The sequence below is a fragment of the Argentina silus genome, assembly GCF_951799395.1.
Source record: "Argentina silus genome assembly, chromosome: 3".
In the NCBI taxonomy this organism is placed as follows: Eukaryota; Metazoa; Chordata; class Actinopteri; order Argentiniformes; family Argentinidae; genus Argentina; species Argentina silus.
Window position 1 is genome coordinate 16,536,890 of NC_139657.1, and position 16,266 is coordinate 16,553,155.

At 42.7% G+C, this 16,266-nt stretch overlaps 1 protein-coding gene across 3 annotated transcripts; it reads right to left on the reverse strand.

Moving 5' to 3' along the window:
- Window positions 1–1,501: 1,501 nt before the first annotated feature.
- On the reverse strand, window positions 1,502–12,027 carry cUnh11orf24 (chromosome Un C11orf24 homolog). 3 transcript variants are annotated; one of them, XM_083667272.1, is made up of 4 exons: window positions 11,932–12,027; window positions 9,964–10,219; window positions 3,711–3,833; window positions 1,502–3,603 (listed from the first exon to the last, which is right to left on the reverse strand). In XM_083667272.1, exons 2-4 carry the CDS (start codon window positions 10,100–10,102, stop codon window positions 2,606–2,608), a joined length of 1,260 nt encoding a protein of 419 aa, XP_083523398.1. In that variant the 5' UTR covers window positions 10,103–10,219; window positions 11,932–12,027; the 3' UTR covers window positions 1,502–2,605. The 3 variants fall into 3 exon arrangements, with proteins under 3 accessions (XP_083523398.1, XP_083523399.1, XP_083523397.1); XM_083667273.1 differs by having other exon boundaries at window positions 12,007–12,024; XM_083667271.1 differs by having other exon boundaries at window positions 11,760–11,989.
- Between the last annotated feature and the right edge of the window lie 4,239 nt (window positions 12,028–16,266).

Below are 16,266 nucleotides of genomic sequence, written 5' to 3' on the forward strand. Positions count from 1 at the left end.
TACTTCACTCTTTGAAAAAAAGGCTCAAAATTAGCTGTCCCTGTGGAAGAACCCTTTTGGAAACCTGTTGGGTTTTACATGGCACTCAAAAGGGTTCTTCAAATGTTTTCTCACACAGGGCCAGCCGAAGAGTGCTTTTCGGTTCTAGGTAAAACTTTTTATTCTGTGAGTGTTGTTGATATTCATTAAATGAAGTGAAAAATATGAATATCACAAGCAGCAATGTAATGGGTTAAAGCAGAGGTGTGGTGAATTCAATGACAAAAAAACATTTATAATAGTTCATTTCTTCTAAAAGGACCGTTACTTGGCAGGAGGCAAAAAGGGGTTGACTTTTATTGCCAGAAAGTAGAATGATTGAGAAACTAGAGCTTGCGTGGACCAAGAGACGCTCCCTGGAGAACATTGTGGGGAGAAGGGGAATTAAAGCCCAAGCCAAGGTAATGGTTGTCTGAACAAGGCCTTTTTGAAAGCATTGGAATGAAGAGAGAGAAGGCTAAATAAGCAAGGACCGAAGAGAAACACAACTAAAAACTGACTTGAGACGTATGCCAGAGGTTGTTCTCCCTTAATGCTACACTAATGGAAGCCATGTTTTTCTTCTTAGCTTTTGTTTTCCTTCAGCTTAAAAGCTTCCCTGGTGTGTGTGTGCATTGTAAAGGTGTCGGACCACCTTCCCACCCCCCAGACTCATTACTTTCTTCTGTGCCAATTAAATCCCAGACCTTTCTAAACTTTACCAACAAACAAAAACAAAGCAGAGCAGACATCGCATGTGTATGCGCATGTGCATCACATTCTCAGGAAGCAATTACTGCTCTACAGATGTGGGTTGTTTATGTGTGTAGTACCACCTTGATTACAACAAGACTGATTTGATACACACTTCTTACAAACCATGTTGAGTCTCTGGGAAACAAACACATATTTATGGCACATTGTCTGGCAGAGCTTTAACAGTCTTGAAGGAATTTTGAGTCTACTGATGCATCACTTCAGAACCCAGAGTCTCATCCGACTTAATGAGACTAACTGATGCATCACTCTATTCTGCTCAAGTTTTGAATTAGTGAATGATCAATGAGTGAATTTATGAATGTTTCTATCATGCCACACACATGGCCCTACCCTATATCATATGACACACATTTGGCCCTTTCTCAATCAACAGATTTCTTGCATCCTCTCCTCTATCCTCCACTCACTTCTTAAAAAAAACATTGGAGAATATCTAAGGCGAGGAACCTAGATCTTCTCGTCCAATGCATTTTGAGTAGGAAGCGAGTAGAGGATGTGAGAAATCCTGTTTCTAACAATTGAGAAAGGGCCTATGAAAAACAAAAAACTCTAAATAATAGGTACATTGCATAGCGCTAGTAACCCTTGATGCTATGTTAAGAAACAAATGGTTGTCAACTCATTTGAATAAAGAAATATGTACTTCTCATTATTCGTATTCTTTATTTTTCACTTTAAATGCAATAAACATTTAATAGTGCATTAGTACAGATTTCAATTGGCACATCACAGGCTTTCAGACCCGTTTCAGTCATTCCTTGACAGAAGTTTCTACGCGTTGGGAAGTCTTTTTTGGTCTTCATATAACCTTTCCTTCCTTCGTGTTGTGGAATGGAGTTCATAATGGCTAGACGATTCCCTTGGCTAGACGTTAATGTGCTTCAGTCATCATTTTGGCATCCAAACTTTAATCCAAGGAGACATATGGTAAACAAAGGAAGCAAGCTGGTCATGAACAAAGCAAAAGGCATGAAAAATGTAATTGTTCTTTCAGTCATCAAACCATTGCTACACGCATACTGTACATATAGCAATGAATGGATGCAATGAAAACTGTCAGTAAATGAAATATTGGACACGTAAACAAAATAAAGGAATATACCCATTTCTCCTCCGTTACCACAGTACTCCAATTCACAATCATTGCAGAAAAATACAGACTATACTTAACAGTCTATGGCCTATAGGTTGGAGATGGAAGCATATTCTGCATAGAAATGTAAGACTCAGGGTGTGTCAAAGAAAAATCCCCACCCCCTTCACCCTAGACACTTGTGTTGATCTGAATGGATGGAATAGGTAGAAGCGAAAAGGCGAAACTTCCACCTTGCCCACCAGAGGGCAAGGTAAAGCTACCACCATCTTTGCCTTCACCTATCCAATCTTTTTTAGATCTATACTTCTGTCCAGTGTGTAGGGGCTAGGGGCTGTTTCTGGACAGGGCCATAGAAATATAGGACAAACAAAAAATTAACAGGTCCATGTGGTGATAATTTGGCCCATGGCCCTGGTGACCAAAAGGTGCATATCTTGGCCCATTATAAGAGCTTAAGGCCTGAATAAAATCACAGCTGGAACTCATACATAGTTGGGAAATAAATCTCTGTATGCTTTTGGCTGGCTGAAGAGTACAATACAACAGCAGAGGCTGGTGCGACAACATTGACAATCCAAAATCATTAAGTCAAGAGTGACAAACCCTGTTCCAAAAGAAGAGGAAAAGCAAATTGGGAAACCGCCCCACCCCCAAAAAAACTAAACAGGAAATGTTTAAATCGTGTTGAAATTAAAGTTAACAACTAAACTGTCAAACCCCTGAATCAGAATACATTCCATTGATCAGATAGTCCACCTGGGTGTAGTCCTTCCTCCTGTAGCTCTCATAGGCCTGTGTGAGGAATAGAACAACTGTAACCAGGAAGAAGAGAAGGCCAAACAGAAGGATAGCCAATAGAGAGCTAGTGTCCACCAACTGTTTGGTCAGAGGCCACCCAGCCTCATCTATAATGGCTATGTTGGTCCCGGCTGCATTCTGTATCTCTGTGCTAGCTGCAGTGGTAGGGGCCAAAGGGACCATAGTGTCTCTAGAGGTAGCTTGGGAGCTGAGGCTGTCTGGTATGGCTGTTGATGGCTTCTTCTCCAAAACTGTAGTTGTTCCTTTGGCGGTGGATAATGTTGTTGAGGTTGTCTGAACAGTTGTTGTAGATGGTATTGCTGTTGTGGTTGATGGTATTGCTGTAGTGGTAGTTGATGGTGGTGCTGCTGTTGTAGTGGTGGTGGTAGTTGTAGTGGTGGTGGTTGTAGATGCTAATGTTGACAAAGTGGTTGTTATTGTTGTTGTTGCTAACATTGTGTTTGCTGATGTTGCAGTCACTGGTATGATTATTGGTGAAATGGTGGTGGCTGTGGGAGTCTTGGAAGTTTTCACTGAGCTTTGAGTGGTTAATGGAGGTGATATGCTGTTGGGTAATGTAGTCCCTGTGGATGCATCATTACTAGCCTCAGTGGGAGAGATTATTGTGTTATTCTGCAGTGTTGGCGCCAGTGCTGCGGCCTGGGCATCTCCATTTAAGATAGATGAGGAGTCCTGATGTATGAGAGCATCTCCAGGAGAAGAAGCCTGCCCATCTTTGCGCTCACTGTGTGGGGAGGTAGAGTTGGTCTCACTGGGAGCAGAAGAGTCTGGTATTTGACTGGCATTATAGTGGGGGGTCAGTTCATGGCCACTAGAGGAAGTAGTTGTGGGCTGGAGTTCTGATGTACTAGAACCAGTTATTTTATTGAGAGGGACATCAGTGCCTAGATCTGAAAGAGAGACACACAAAAGAAATCTGTGAGAAATGTATTTTAATTTTCAAACAGTCTCAACCTGCGCTTTCTTCTAATACAGTAAGCACTGCATGTATACATACCATGTTCATTCATCAAGTCACCGTCAGTGATATTATTGCATTTGGTGCCATTAGGACACAAGAATAAGCATGTGGAATTCTCTTGCAAGAAAACAGACGGACTGCATCCAGTGTTGTTTAAGCCTGTAGAATACACAAAAAACAAGGACATTTGGATTGCATTCTTAATGTTAGACAGTATTACAAGCAACATAATTAATTGCAATAAATACATTAGAAAATGTTCTAAGCATGACCTATTGTAAGAAAGATTGCAAAAGAAATCCAGTATATTTTACATCTCTGCTTCTGCTTTACATCACTATACAGAACAATATTGTGTACAATAGAAAAGACCTTCACAGCATTTGATATAAAGGCAACATGCATTGTATTGCTGAACTACAACTACTGACACTGTTCAGGCTTGATCTATACCTATACATCTATGCTGCTATCCTTACAAAAAGCTACCATGATCAGAACCTTTCAGATACTTAATCCTGGGGATTAATTCCCCAAAATTACACACTCCTTTGAAGGCACCAGTAAAGATGGCTACCTGTTTCAGCAGCTCTGTCTTTTTTAGTTATTTATAGTCGTTTCTATCAAAATTTAACCAAAAATAACCATGGACACTAAACTTTTTATTTACTTTTTCACCGTTTTACTACTCATGGGGACTGTTTTTATTCCTGGTGGATCTGCGTGCTGCAAGAACACTATTGTTTACTTTCGAGAACAGCTGATCGCACTGGCTCAGCCGGCAGTGGTTGTCGGCGTATGGCCCACTGTACCGGAAGAAATAAGAGATGGCATCAGGGAAGCAGAGCGGGGGTGAAGCGATGGATGAAGAAAAGGAGATACAAACCGTATCTTCATTCCATCATCATGGGCAACGTGAGATCTCTGGGCAATAAGATGGAGGAGCTTACGGCACTGGCGAGAGGCCAGAGGGAATACCGTGAATGCAGTCTTGTGTGTTTTACGGAGACATGGCTACAAGAGGTTATTCCCGACGCAAACACCACCATAGAGGGCTTTCAGACAGTGCGGGCGGACAGGATTCACTGTCAGTGTGGCAAAAAGTGAGGCAGAGGAGTTGCTGTATTTGTCAACAGATGGTGCAATCTTGGCCATATTCATCTTAAGCATCTGTAGCCAGGACACCAGGCTGTGGAACTTTGCCCATAGTATTTGCCATGAGTCGCATATATCTGCCCCCTCTGCCGACACGGAGGCAGTGTGTGAAACTATGCACGCTGTTATCACGAGACAACAGACTCCAGGGACTTCAACCATGTCACCCTGACAAAAACACTGGCAATGATCTCCCAGTTTGTGAAGTGCACTAGGGAGAACAAAACACTGGACCTGTTATAGGCTAATGTGAAGGAAGCCTACATCTCTACAGCACCCCTCCCTTCCCCCCCCCCGGCAGATCGGACCGCAACCTAGTCCACCTCAAGCCCATGTATGAGCCTCTAGTCCAGCAGGACTGTGACCAATAGGACTGTGAGGAGATGGACACAGGAGGCTGATGAGGCTCTGCAGGACTGTTGAGACAACAGACTGGAAAGTTCTCTGTGAATCACATGGGGAGGACATTGATGGTCTTTCACATTGCATATCAGACTACATTAACTTCTCTGTGGAGAACACCGTACCTACTAGGAAGGTGCGATGCTTTCCCAACAAGCCTTGGATTACGAGTGACCTAAAGGCCCTCTTCAACGACAAGAAGAGAGCCTTCAGGTCTGGGGACGAGGAAGAACTGAAGCGGGTGGAGAGGAAGCTCAAGGAGAAGCTGAAGGTGAGCAGGGACATCTACAGGTGGAAGATGGAGGACAGCCTTCAGGACAACAACACGAGAGGTGGAGAGCAGTGTGAGGAAGATCACCGGCTACAAGCAGGCTAATGACCTGCAAGTGGCTGGAGATCTGGACAAGTTTCCCAAGCTTGGGGGACGGGGACGGGACAGCAACTCTCCCCTCCGTCCTCCTCCTCCCAGCTCCTCCAGCACTGCCCCCTAACATCCCCCTCGCCCTGTCTGGACCCATTCACACCTCTCACCTACCCCTTTGTCCCATCCAGTACCCTTTCCCTTCCCTCTCCAGCCCCTCTGACTCCATTCACACCTCCCCTCCATTCCGCTCCTCCTCCAGCCCCACCATTTCCTCACAACTCTTCAGTGCCCCCATCATTCGGCTCCCCGACACCACTGACACAGCCAACAACCCCCCACCACCCCCCGCTCCAGTGTCTTCATCATTACGGCTGAGGTAAAAAGAGCGCTTGGGAAACTCCGCACCACAAAGGCTGCGGGCCCTAACGGTGTGAGCCCGAGGGTGCTCATAGTCTGTGTGGACCATTTACATTACATTTATGGCATTTAGCAGACGCCTTCATCCAAAGTGACTTACAACAAATACATTTGTCTAAATGAGTGAATCATCTATCCATCAGTCATCATAAGAAAAAGTAATCTATGCCAGGACCAGGGGCTATTGGCAGTCACAATGCTAGAATAATGGAAGATTTATTCTTTTTTCAGAAGAGAAACTTGCACAGAGGGGTAGTGGGGATGAAGAGGTCTGTAGGAGGGACAGTTAGGATGTAGCCTGAAGAGATGGGTCTTCAATCTAAGGCAGAAGATAGGTAATGACTCTGCAGTCATGACAGCAGTGGGAAGCTCGTACCACCAGCGGGGCGCCAGGACAGTGAATAGCCGTGACCGAGTAGTGCGGCTGCTGCATCCACGTAGTGGCGGCGGTGCCAGGCGGCCAGCCGAGGTGGAGTGATCGGGCAGGGGTTGGGGGGCCGACCATTGTTTGCAAGTACTTTGCCAGCTGTGTGGAGTACTCCAGTACCTCTTTAACCTGAGCCTCAGTCTGGAAAAGGTCCCATCAATGTGGAAAACATCTTGCCTGGTACCGGTACCAAAGAAAAGGAACCCCAGTGTTATGAATGACTACAGACCAATAGCCTTGACATCCCACATCATGAAGACTATGGAAAGACTGGTGCAAGCATACATGAAGCCCCAGGTAAAGACATCCTTGGACCCCCTGCAGTTTGCCTGCCAGGCAGACATTGGTGTGGATGATGCCATCATCTACATGCTACACAGAACTCACTCCCATTTAGATAAGGCTGGCAGCACTGTGAGGGTCATGTTCTTTGACTTCTCCAGTGCATTTAACACCATACAGCCCTTACTACTTGCAGATAAGCTGCTGAGGATGCAGGTGGACTCCCCCATTGTTTCCTGGATTACGAACTACCTGACCAACAGGCTTTTTGTACGTAAGTTTTGTAAGATTGTACGGCTGCAGGGATGTCGGACTGGGTGGTGAGCACCACTGGCGTCCCCCAGGGGACAGTTCTGGCTCCCTTCCTCTTCAACCTCTATACCTCGGACTGCACACACTGACAAAACACAGATACTTGCCATCTGCAGAAGTTCTCGGATGACTGTGCTATTGCGGGATGTGTCAGTGGAGGCCAGGAGACCGAGTCCAGAGGACTGGTGGACAGTTTTGTTGAGTGGTGTGAGCAGAACCACCTGCTAGTCAACATCAGCAAGACAAAGGAGATGGTGGTGGACTTTAGGAGGACTAGGGTCTCCCTGTCCCCTGTTTCCATCTAGGGAGAGGACGTGGAGGTGGTCCAGTAAGTACCTGGTGGTGCACCTGAACCAGGACTCATGTTCTACCAGTCAGTGGTGGCCAGCGCAGTGCTGTACGCGGTGGTATGCTGGGGGGGCAACATCAAGGAAGGTGGCACCAAGAGGCTGAACAAGCTTGTTAGGAAAGCTGGTTCTGTCCTCGGTGTCATCCTGGACACTGGAGGAGGTGGCCAATTGGAGGATGAGGACCAAACTCCTGGCCAATCATGGACAATCCCTCCCATCCCCTATATGACACTGTGGTAGAGCAGAGAAGCTCCTTTAGCAACAGATTACTACAACCACGTTGCAGTAAGGAGCGCTATAGGAGATCTTTTCTGCCTGCCGCAATAATACAACTCCTCCTCCAGCTGGCTCGATCGGGGTGATCAGAGTCAGGCTGGGGGGGATGTTAAATCACACTGGACTGTTCTTACTGTATATATTGTTGTCTATTTCAGATGTCTATTTTATTATTCTATTGTCACTTTATTTTGTTGTTTTTTGTGAGCTGCTGTGACGCCTTAATTTCCCCTCGGGGATCAATAAAGTACCTATCTATCTGTCTGAATATTTCCTGCCCGAGGTCTGGCTTTTCTGCTACACATCAGACCTGGGGAGCAGAGGTGAAGAGAACCACAGATGTGAAACGCAGACCAGGCCAGTTTACGCCTCCTTTGATCCTCTCCAAACACTTGTGTGTGACTGAGCAGGGTTGCTAGCTAGAGCACAGTACACCTCCCCAGCCTCAACATCCGGCCATGCGTGCCCGGTGGCTCTCTTCCCACCGCAACCCAGCCAGACCCAGGCCGCTGATGAGAAAAACAGGTGGGGCAGCAGCAACAGGAGCTCTACACCGAGGAAAGGAGCGGATGGGAGAGGGGAGAAGGCCCCATCAGGGAGTTATAGAGGCTTTACACACTACAGTGCTGAGCCGAACCTGTGCTGGCTTGAATATTTTCTTTTTACATAGTCCTTTCCAGAAACTCAGGAGGATGCATAACCGGACCAGCATTGTGCAGCGCATTTCGGTTTGGCTTTGCTCTGTAATGTGACGAGAGCACTGAAGGCCCTGGAAAGTGCTAAATTGTGAGAACTCAGTCAGTCAAGAGTATACTGCCTTATTTTAGATGCTGCTAGGCATGCATGCATTCAAACTCCTTTGCGGCTAGAAAACTCCAGGTGAAATGATGATCAAGTTAAGGAAAAAAAGGAAGGAAAATAGTTTGGCTCATCGAGCCATTCCTGGTCAGTGATAGGAAACTAATTGGAAGGCCAGCTGGCTGTGTGTGTTTTAAATGATTCACCAGCTGTTGTCAATGGTACGGGAAAAGAGAGTGTAGAGGGTTGGGAGTTAGAGGGTTTAAAAATCAACGTTGCGGAGGGAAGGCACCCCTCCTTACTCCCCTTCACTCCACTCCCTCCCTCTTAAGTTACTAGGGGTCACCCTATGCTAGGGCGGGTTTGACGTGTTCCAAACATACAGGTCTCTAAGCTAGGGAATGCTGAATGATTATGTATTTATAGCTCTCTGTCATACCACACATTACATGCTTCCAGATGGTAATACCGACCTTGTTTTCATGGCCTACTCTCAACTCCACTGCACACTAACCCACAGTGCATCGTAGCCTAGGCCTCTCGGAAACCCTTTAGCCTGTTTGGTAGGGAGGAGGATCCTGTGGTGGAAGGAAAGGAAGAGGGCTGGGCCGTTTTTTACAACTCCTCCCAAGACGTGGAAAAAAGTGCCTAGGGGTTATGTGTACTGTACAGCGCTTGCTGCCTGTATGTATTTGTGAGACATAGTCACTCAGGTGGTGCGTGGTGTGCGGCAGCGGGGAGAGGTATTGTGAGAATTAATTAGAAAAGAACATGTCATGACAAGAGACTAGAGAGGGGCACGGCTCGCCAAAAGCAGCGGCGGGCTCATAAACAACGCAGCGAGGTCTAAGCATCCCTTTCATCTTAAATCTGAAACACATGGGGCTTCTTTGAAATTATATGTCCTTCAAGTAGAAAGAAAAAAAAAATAACACAAAAAATAACATATGGCTTTACTTTGTAAAAAAAATATGATATTCGACAGACTACTCCCATATCAGCCTTTTCTCTGCTTTCTGCAGGAGGTGGTATCCGTGGAGGTATGTAGGTAGTACGCATCTCATCTTTCCCTAATAATCTTTAAAGCCTTAAGACATGGAAAAACGATAAGGCTTGAAAGGCTTTGTCTACCTTTTCCATAAATATAAAACAATACATCAAAACGTCACTACCAGATCTTTTTTCACGTTGAATCATGATAAGTACACCTATGACAATAGAACTTCAAATGTGTGTAAAGTATATACAGCCTTATCTGAGTCCTTGGATAACAAGAGTATGCAGGAGCAGTGTTAAATGTGTGACATTGACAGCACACTCAGACATGGGGTGACACTTGGTCCCATATTCACAAAGCGCCTCAGAGTCAGAGATCTAGGATCAATTTGACCTTTTAGATTATAATGAATACGATTATATAGTAAGATGGAGAGTGTACCCCTACTCTGAGACACTTTGGGAATACAGGCCCTAATTAGTGCACTCTCACATGGATACCAAACTTACATGCATTGGAGCATTGTATTGAGTTTGTCATAGTCTGGTTGGACACAATGGTGCTGGATTGGTTGCTGGCCTCATGGGATGGGTGCACCAGGAGCCCCAGGACAGGGGAGAGGACGAGGAAGAGAGGGTGCAGGGTCATGGTGAAATGGTGGTGGTGGTGGCACAGGTACACACACTGGGAGACAGAGGTGGACTGGACTGGACAGGAGGAGTCACAATGAAGGCAGGGGACACACCACCATCACAGCTCTGACATCTACAGAACACAAATGGAGAAAGGATCTTAGTGAAGATGTACAAACTAAAGCTCATACAAACCAATGAAGAGTTACAGAGTACTTCCTTTTCAAACATTAGCCTACATTTTAGTTTCCATAGAGCAGGGTTGGGGTCAATTCGATTTTAAAACACAGTTGACTCAAGACATAGCGCCTACACTATATTTTCATTCAATTATGAAATGCAAAATCCTAGATTTGAACAGCATGGGAGTAAAAACATAGCACTTTAGCTACAGCTCAGTCAGTTTGAACTCTTTTCAGCCAAATTTTGACTCGTGAGCACCATCTAGCATACAAACTCTAAAACAGTTTTGTAATTTCATTTTCTAACAAGATGATGTACCTACTTGGGACAACTAAAAACGTATACTTCAAGAGAAGACTAGAGAGATGGAGACATGCTGCAAACCAAATGTTTCACGTAGACCTATAGGGCATTGTCTGCTAGCCTAGACTTCCTGTAAACGTTTTATGGCCAGGCTCTGCAACTGTGTGACACTAAATAAGCCTATCATACAGGTTCACAGATCAAATGTTCAACTCAGTATCCAATCTGTGGTGGGCCTAGGCCTATGCCATTCCATAATTCTGTTATATCCTAGACAGCAAAACCTACACGGTTTGAGTTAGGCTATTGCTTTAGAGAGAAGTATAGCACCATTCAGCTCGTATCATGCATTCAGTAATCAGCCAACTCAAATATCAGCCAATTTAAAACAAGCAGAAAGGGAACACATCTCAGACAGAGCTACGTACATAGAACCTCCTCACTATTGGTGTCCTCCGATGATAATCATATTCACATCGCCCTAGTTTTAGTTCCTCTAGAATAATTACATCTCACTGGCTCTGCCCTGAAAGTAAACAGTAGAGGTATGCGTCACTCTAGACAAGTTAGCTATGCCATTGCATTGTCAACGTGGAGATCATGTGACAGCCACTACAACTGATCAGCTCACTTAAGTTTCACTCAACTTTCAATGAACTACGGTCAGTTTACAATACAGAAATGTAGCCTAGGAGGTAGATATGGTCACAGAGATAAATCTTTGGTATGGTAAACACTAGAATCGTCTATTTACAGTGTTATGACCCTACTGAACAGTGTTGTACTTTCATATGATGCTATCTAAAGATTTATCGACTAAACAAACATCTACCTTCGTGTTTTTCTTAGTATCAACATGCAAACAATCAGTAGGCAATGTAAGGGAATGCAAGCCAGGGTCCACCTTGTTAGCTACAGTACTAGCTAGCAGCCAAAGTAGATGGATACCCTGTCAATAGCCATGTATCTATCGAAACACTGCATAACAAGATACTACTAGCTAGTCTGTTTTTGGATCATCACCAATTAGCTAGGGTAGGCTAGCTACAAGCCAAGTTTGACAGCCAGGAAGCTAGCTAGATAGCTTGCTATATGGCTTACCAGCTAGTTTATGTGCCAGGGCCAATATAGCTATATTTTGTTAATGGCTGTCATTTTGCTATCTAGCTAAATAACATGCGACTTACCATCCAACCCACAGTACTGGTAGCTTACCAGGCTGCCTAGCTAGCCTAGCCGTTTGAAGCTAGCAAGTTGAACTGTCAGATGGAGCCATCCGGATAGCTGCTGGCTGACAGTGCAAGAAATTATAATTGTTTTGAATTACTTTCAGATACCGGGATTGGCAGCTAAACGCACCAGTAACAGCACGCAGTAGCTACACGTGTTAACCTCCTTTTTGCCAACTTCTGCCTCTGTTCTTCTAAAACTCACATTTCACGACCTCGAACAACAGAACACACACGACACGAATCATTTCCCAAGACGAAGGAATGTACGAGCATAGTGTTTGCGGCACATTGCGCAGACTGATTTGCTCAATGACCATTAGTGAAATATCTATCAGCTGGTAAAAATCTCAATCATAACCTTAATTTTAACCTGTGCAGTAAGTCCAAGCCTTCAAAAGAGCACTTCATCTTTGAGATTTACATCTCAATGGATATACTGTAACCAACACATCACCAGAACTAAAATGTTAGATATGACAGCTCACCTCTGAACCTCATGGGCCACAGGAGAGAGCATCTCACATTACTATTATCTAAGATATCAACATAGACATTTTACCATTGGCACTTTGGCAGTGCTTTTTAGTGCAGATCTTTTGTCTCTGAAATTCTAAATGTACCAGTCCAGACAACAGGACCATTTAGCGCGTAAGGAAGCGCACCTGGACTTATGCCTGGGGCAAGTGTAGTGTGTGTGCACAGGTGTGACTGCTAATTGGAAAAGGCAAAACTTCCGACTTGCTATATGTCAATCTAGCAATGTGTTAATGTGATTTTCAACTCAAGTTTCCTAGCCAATAGGTCACTCATTGCTATCAGTGCATTTATTTTGTAATTGGTTCGTTTTTCATTGCAGCTTAATCGATTATGATAAGATATGTCATTATGTCTTTCGATTTTATGTTACAATTGTTTTTATTTTGTTCTCGTTCCTGGCGCAGTGTGGAAATGTTGGAATACCTAATATCGTTGTAGGTGTACGCCACTAGGTGGTACCATTGGCATGTGAATAAAATAGCCCACAGCTTTTCTCTTCAACGTGCTGTCTCTTCTCCACTCAGAATTGTTGTCCTGGCTGTTAAGTAACCTAAAAATGCTCAGAGGATGACCTTCCATAACAGTTATACGTTTTCTACTTATCTCAACAGGTCCTTGATAAAGCCTAACATATCTGCAAACGGGAACTTGCCTTTCACATGGATGAAGTGAGATCATGTTGATAGGTCAAATGAAGGTGAAGACAATAAAGGATACAAACTAATATGATCTTAGTCGTTCTAGTGATGTCAAATATGTAATATCTGCAATGATGTTACTCATTACAGTAGTACAAACTATTATTTAACTATAGTCTCAGTAAGACACTTAGATTATTATTATTATTATTATTATTATTATTATTATTAATAATAATAATAAAAGTAAATAAATAAATGCCTTCTGGCATTACGACTGCCAATGGCCCCTGGTGTGAGCATTGATTACTTTGTCTTATGATGACTGTTGGATAGATGATTCACTTACTTAAACAAATTTGTTGTTTGTCGTATTTGTTGGTCGCTTTGGATAAAGGTGTCTGCTAAATGCCATAAATGTAAATGTAAATGTAGATTCTGTCTTCCGAGATCAGTAAAGAGTATATTATGATGCAAAACCTTTTTATTCTAACAGGTCAAATCCAATAGCCTAAGAATAACAAGGGATGCTTACAATTCTATTCTATTCTATTCTACAATTCATAGCAGTATAGACCAACTCATTTGGGGGAATGTAGATTAGTAGAATAAATGAAAGATCATAGAGAATATTTTTTCAGTTTTAGGAACATTGACATACAGTAGCTGTTACTGATTCAGAAAACAACATTTTCATGGTCATGCTCATATAAAAGGGGTGTACTTAAGTTCAGTTATAAAGTTCTGTGTAGCTGTTGTGCCTCTGGGCCTTGAGTAGTCAGTATTGAAACAGCAGATAACAGAATAAGACATTTACACCTCTTTTTGACTATCTGGTACTACAGGCCAAATCAGTGTGAGAGGTGTAGGTGGGATTGTGACATGTGAGACTGCACTCTGTATTATATATCACATGATTGGACTACAAAGTTTGATGTTCCTGAGGGGTCATAAAACCTTTAGTGCACTCAAGGTCATCACCATGAGGCTTACCCCTTGTTAAAAGCCTTTTCCTTATTACAGTATTCTTCCTGTTTTCATAAGGTTTTTATGTTTGACGTTTTGAAAAGTAGTGCTTCAGAACCAGAACAAAGTTCCACAAAACGAAAAAGAATTAAACTAAACATTAACCTATGTTTGTCCATGGAATTTCCAACTTTCCAATAGAATGACAATGAGAAACATTCAAGATAAATGTGTTATGAATGGATATGTGTTATGAATGGTTTCCTCAAATCCCTATGCAATGGCCTTCACTAGAGTGGACCACCTACCAGACATTTTGTTAAGATATTTTTGCTCAAGTGTTCAAGTTGATTGGTTATTTCTCTTGAGTAAACACAATATCCACAGCTCTCTTGATGAAGAATATACTTTGTCTAGCACTCTCTGACTGATATAATATACAATGATATTAAGTTGAGCTGGACAAAGTATCCCATGAACGACGGAGAAAGAAATAGTTACTGGGAATGGTGACTGGGTATGGTGACTGGGAATGATGACTGGGAATAGAAATTATTAGTAACTAGATCATATTTAGTCACAATAAGATAGAAAGACAAAGCGCCCCCTGTTTCATTACTCTTGTCCGTTTGAGTGGGACCTCCTGTACAGGTGTCGGTTGAATCCTGTAGTTACAGGATTCAACCGACATACATAACATTTGATTTACATTTAATATCTGTAAGAGTGTGTCACTGTGTGCCAACCCCCTTGAAGGTATTATACAGTATCAAAGGATTTGATCTGTCGCTAACAAGACAAACTATGTATCTGTGATATACTGTAAGCATGTGCTTGTGTGTGTGTGTGTGTGTGTGTGTTCCTGAAGAAACTTTATGGGCAAATAGGTGTCGCCATTCATTGTCACACGTGGAAATGATAGCGTCTTAACATAGTTTTAAATCTTACATGGGTATCTCTGAAGATATGAACATGTCAAAGGTCGGGAGCTTTTACAGATTAAATGTGCAAAGTCACAGTGGAAAGAACTTGTAAAGCAATCCACCTTTTGGGAACGCATTCCGATGAACCACCCCCCCTCTCTCTTTCTCATTAAATTATTCCTTTATCAAGTAGTTTAGTGATAACATGAAGATAACAACACCAAAGTTGAGTTTTTATGAACTACAAGTATTTGTTAGATCAAGATCACACCATATAATACATCATAAATGTTGATCGTTGGTGCTTTGCAACGATTGTATTGTAGATTGTAAAACCACAACTGTCTTTGTTCTTATACTTCACACATTGTTCTAATATAATTCACACTCACATAAAGGCCTGTTCATTGCTTTTGAGCATTGCTGTGCTCCAACAGTTTACCAAATTGAGAAAACGGTTCACAAACAATCACCAACAATCATCAATCAGATCAACTAAGTGTTTACATTTACATTTATGGCATTTAGCAGACGCCTTTATCCAAAGCGACTTACAACAAATACATTTGTTTAAGTAAGTGAAACATCTATCCATCAGTCATCATAAGAAAAAGCCAGGAGAGAAACTTGTACAGGGGGGTAGTGGGGATGAAGAGGTTTTCCTCTAACTTCCTCTAACAGTCCTTTAGAGGTTTGAGCATTTGATTTAAACCGTTGTGCAATCATTCAGCATTCTTTTTTTCCAAGGTTCTTTGATGATTACATTAAATTATCTTTTATGGAAGCTGCCATAAAGAGTCTTCACATGCTACAGTAAGGTAGATGGGTTGTGCAATGACACAATTGCATGCATATCTACTGACATTTAAACATTAACTTTTTGACCTAAGACATAGTTTCAGGATTCATAACAGTAACATTCGCACATTTACTTTGATGTGCAGATATTTGCCATTTGTTATAGTATTTACTTTAGCTCTTCAGTTTCTGTAGCATTTGATGCACTTTGGCCTGACACAAGGTTTGAATGGGTAAATTATTATACAAATTACATTTCTACTTTCAGTCAGGTCTCACAGTGATTTTTGTGATGTGGGGTTAATTCAACTAACCCTCAACTAACCCAACTAACCCTCACACAGAAACAAAGACATACTCTATTCCCTCTCACACATTATGATAAATGAATAGACAGCATTTCCAAGATTTCACAATATGAAGGAAAGGTGATGTCCAGAGAACTTCTTGCTTACACTCTAATCTCTTAATTGTGTCTTTACTAACCTCTCTTTAGGATAGTAATACCTCTTGTTTTGTAAACATAATGCTATGACAAACCATGCACATTATGTACTGAATTATATCAACATTATATAAGCATTCAATCCTTCCTGTTAT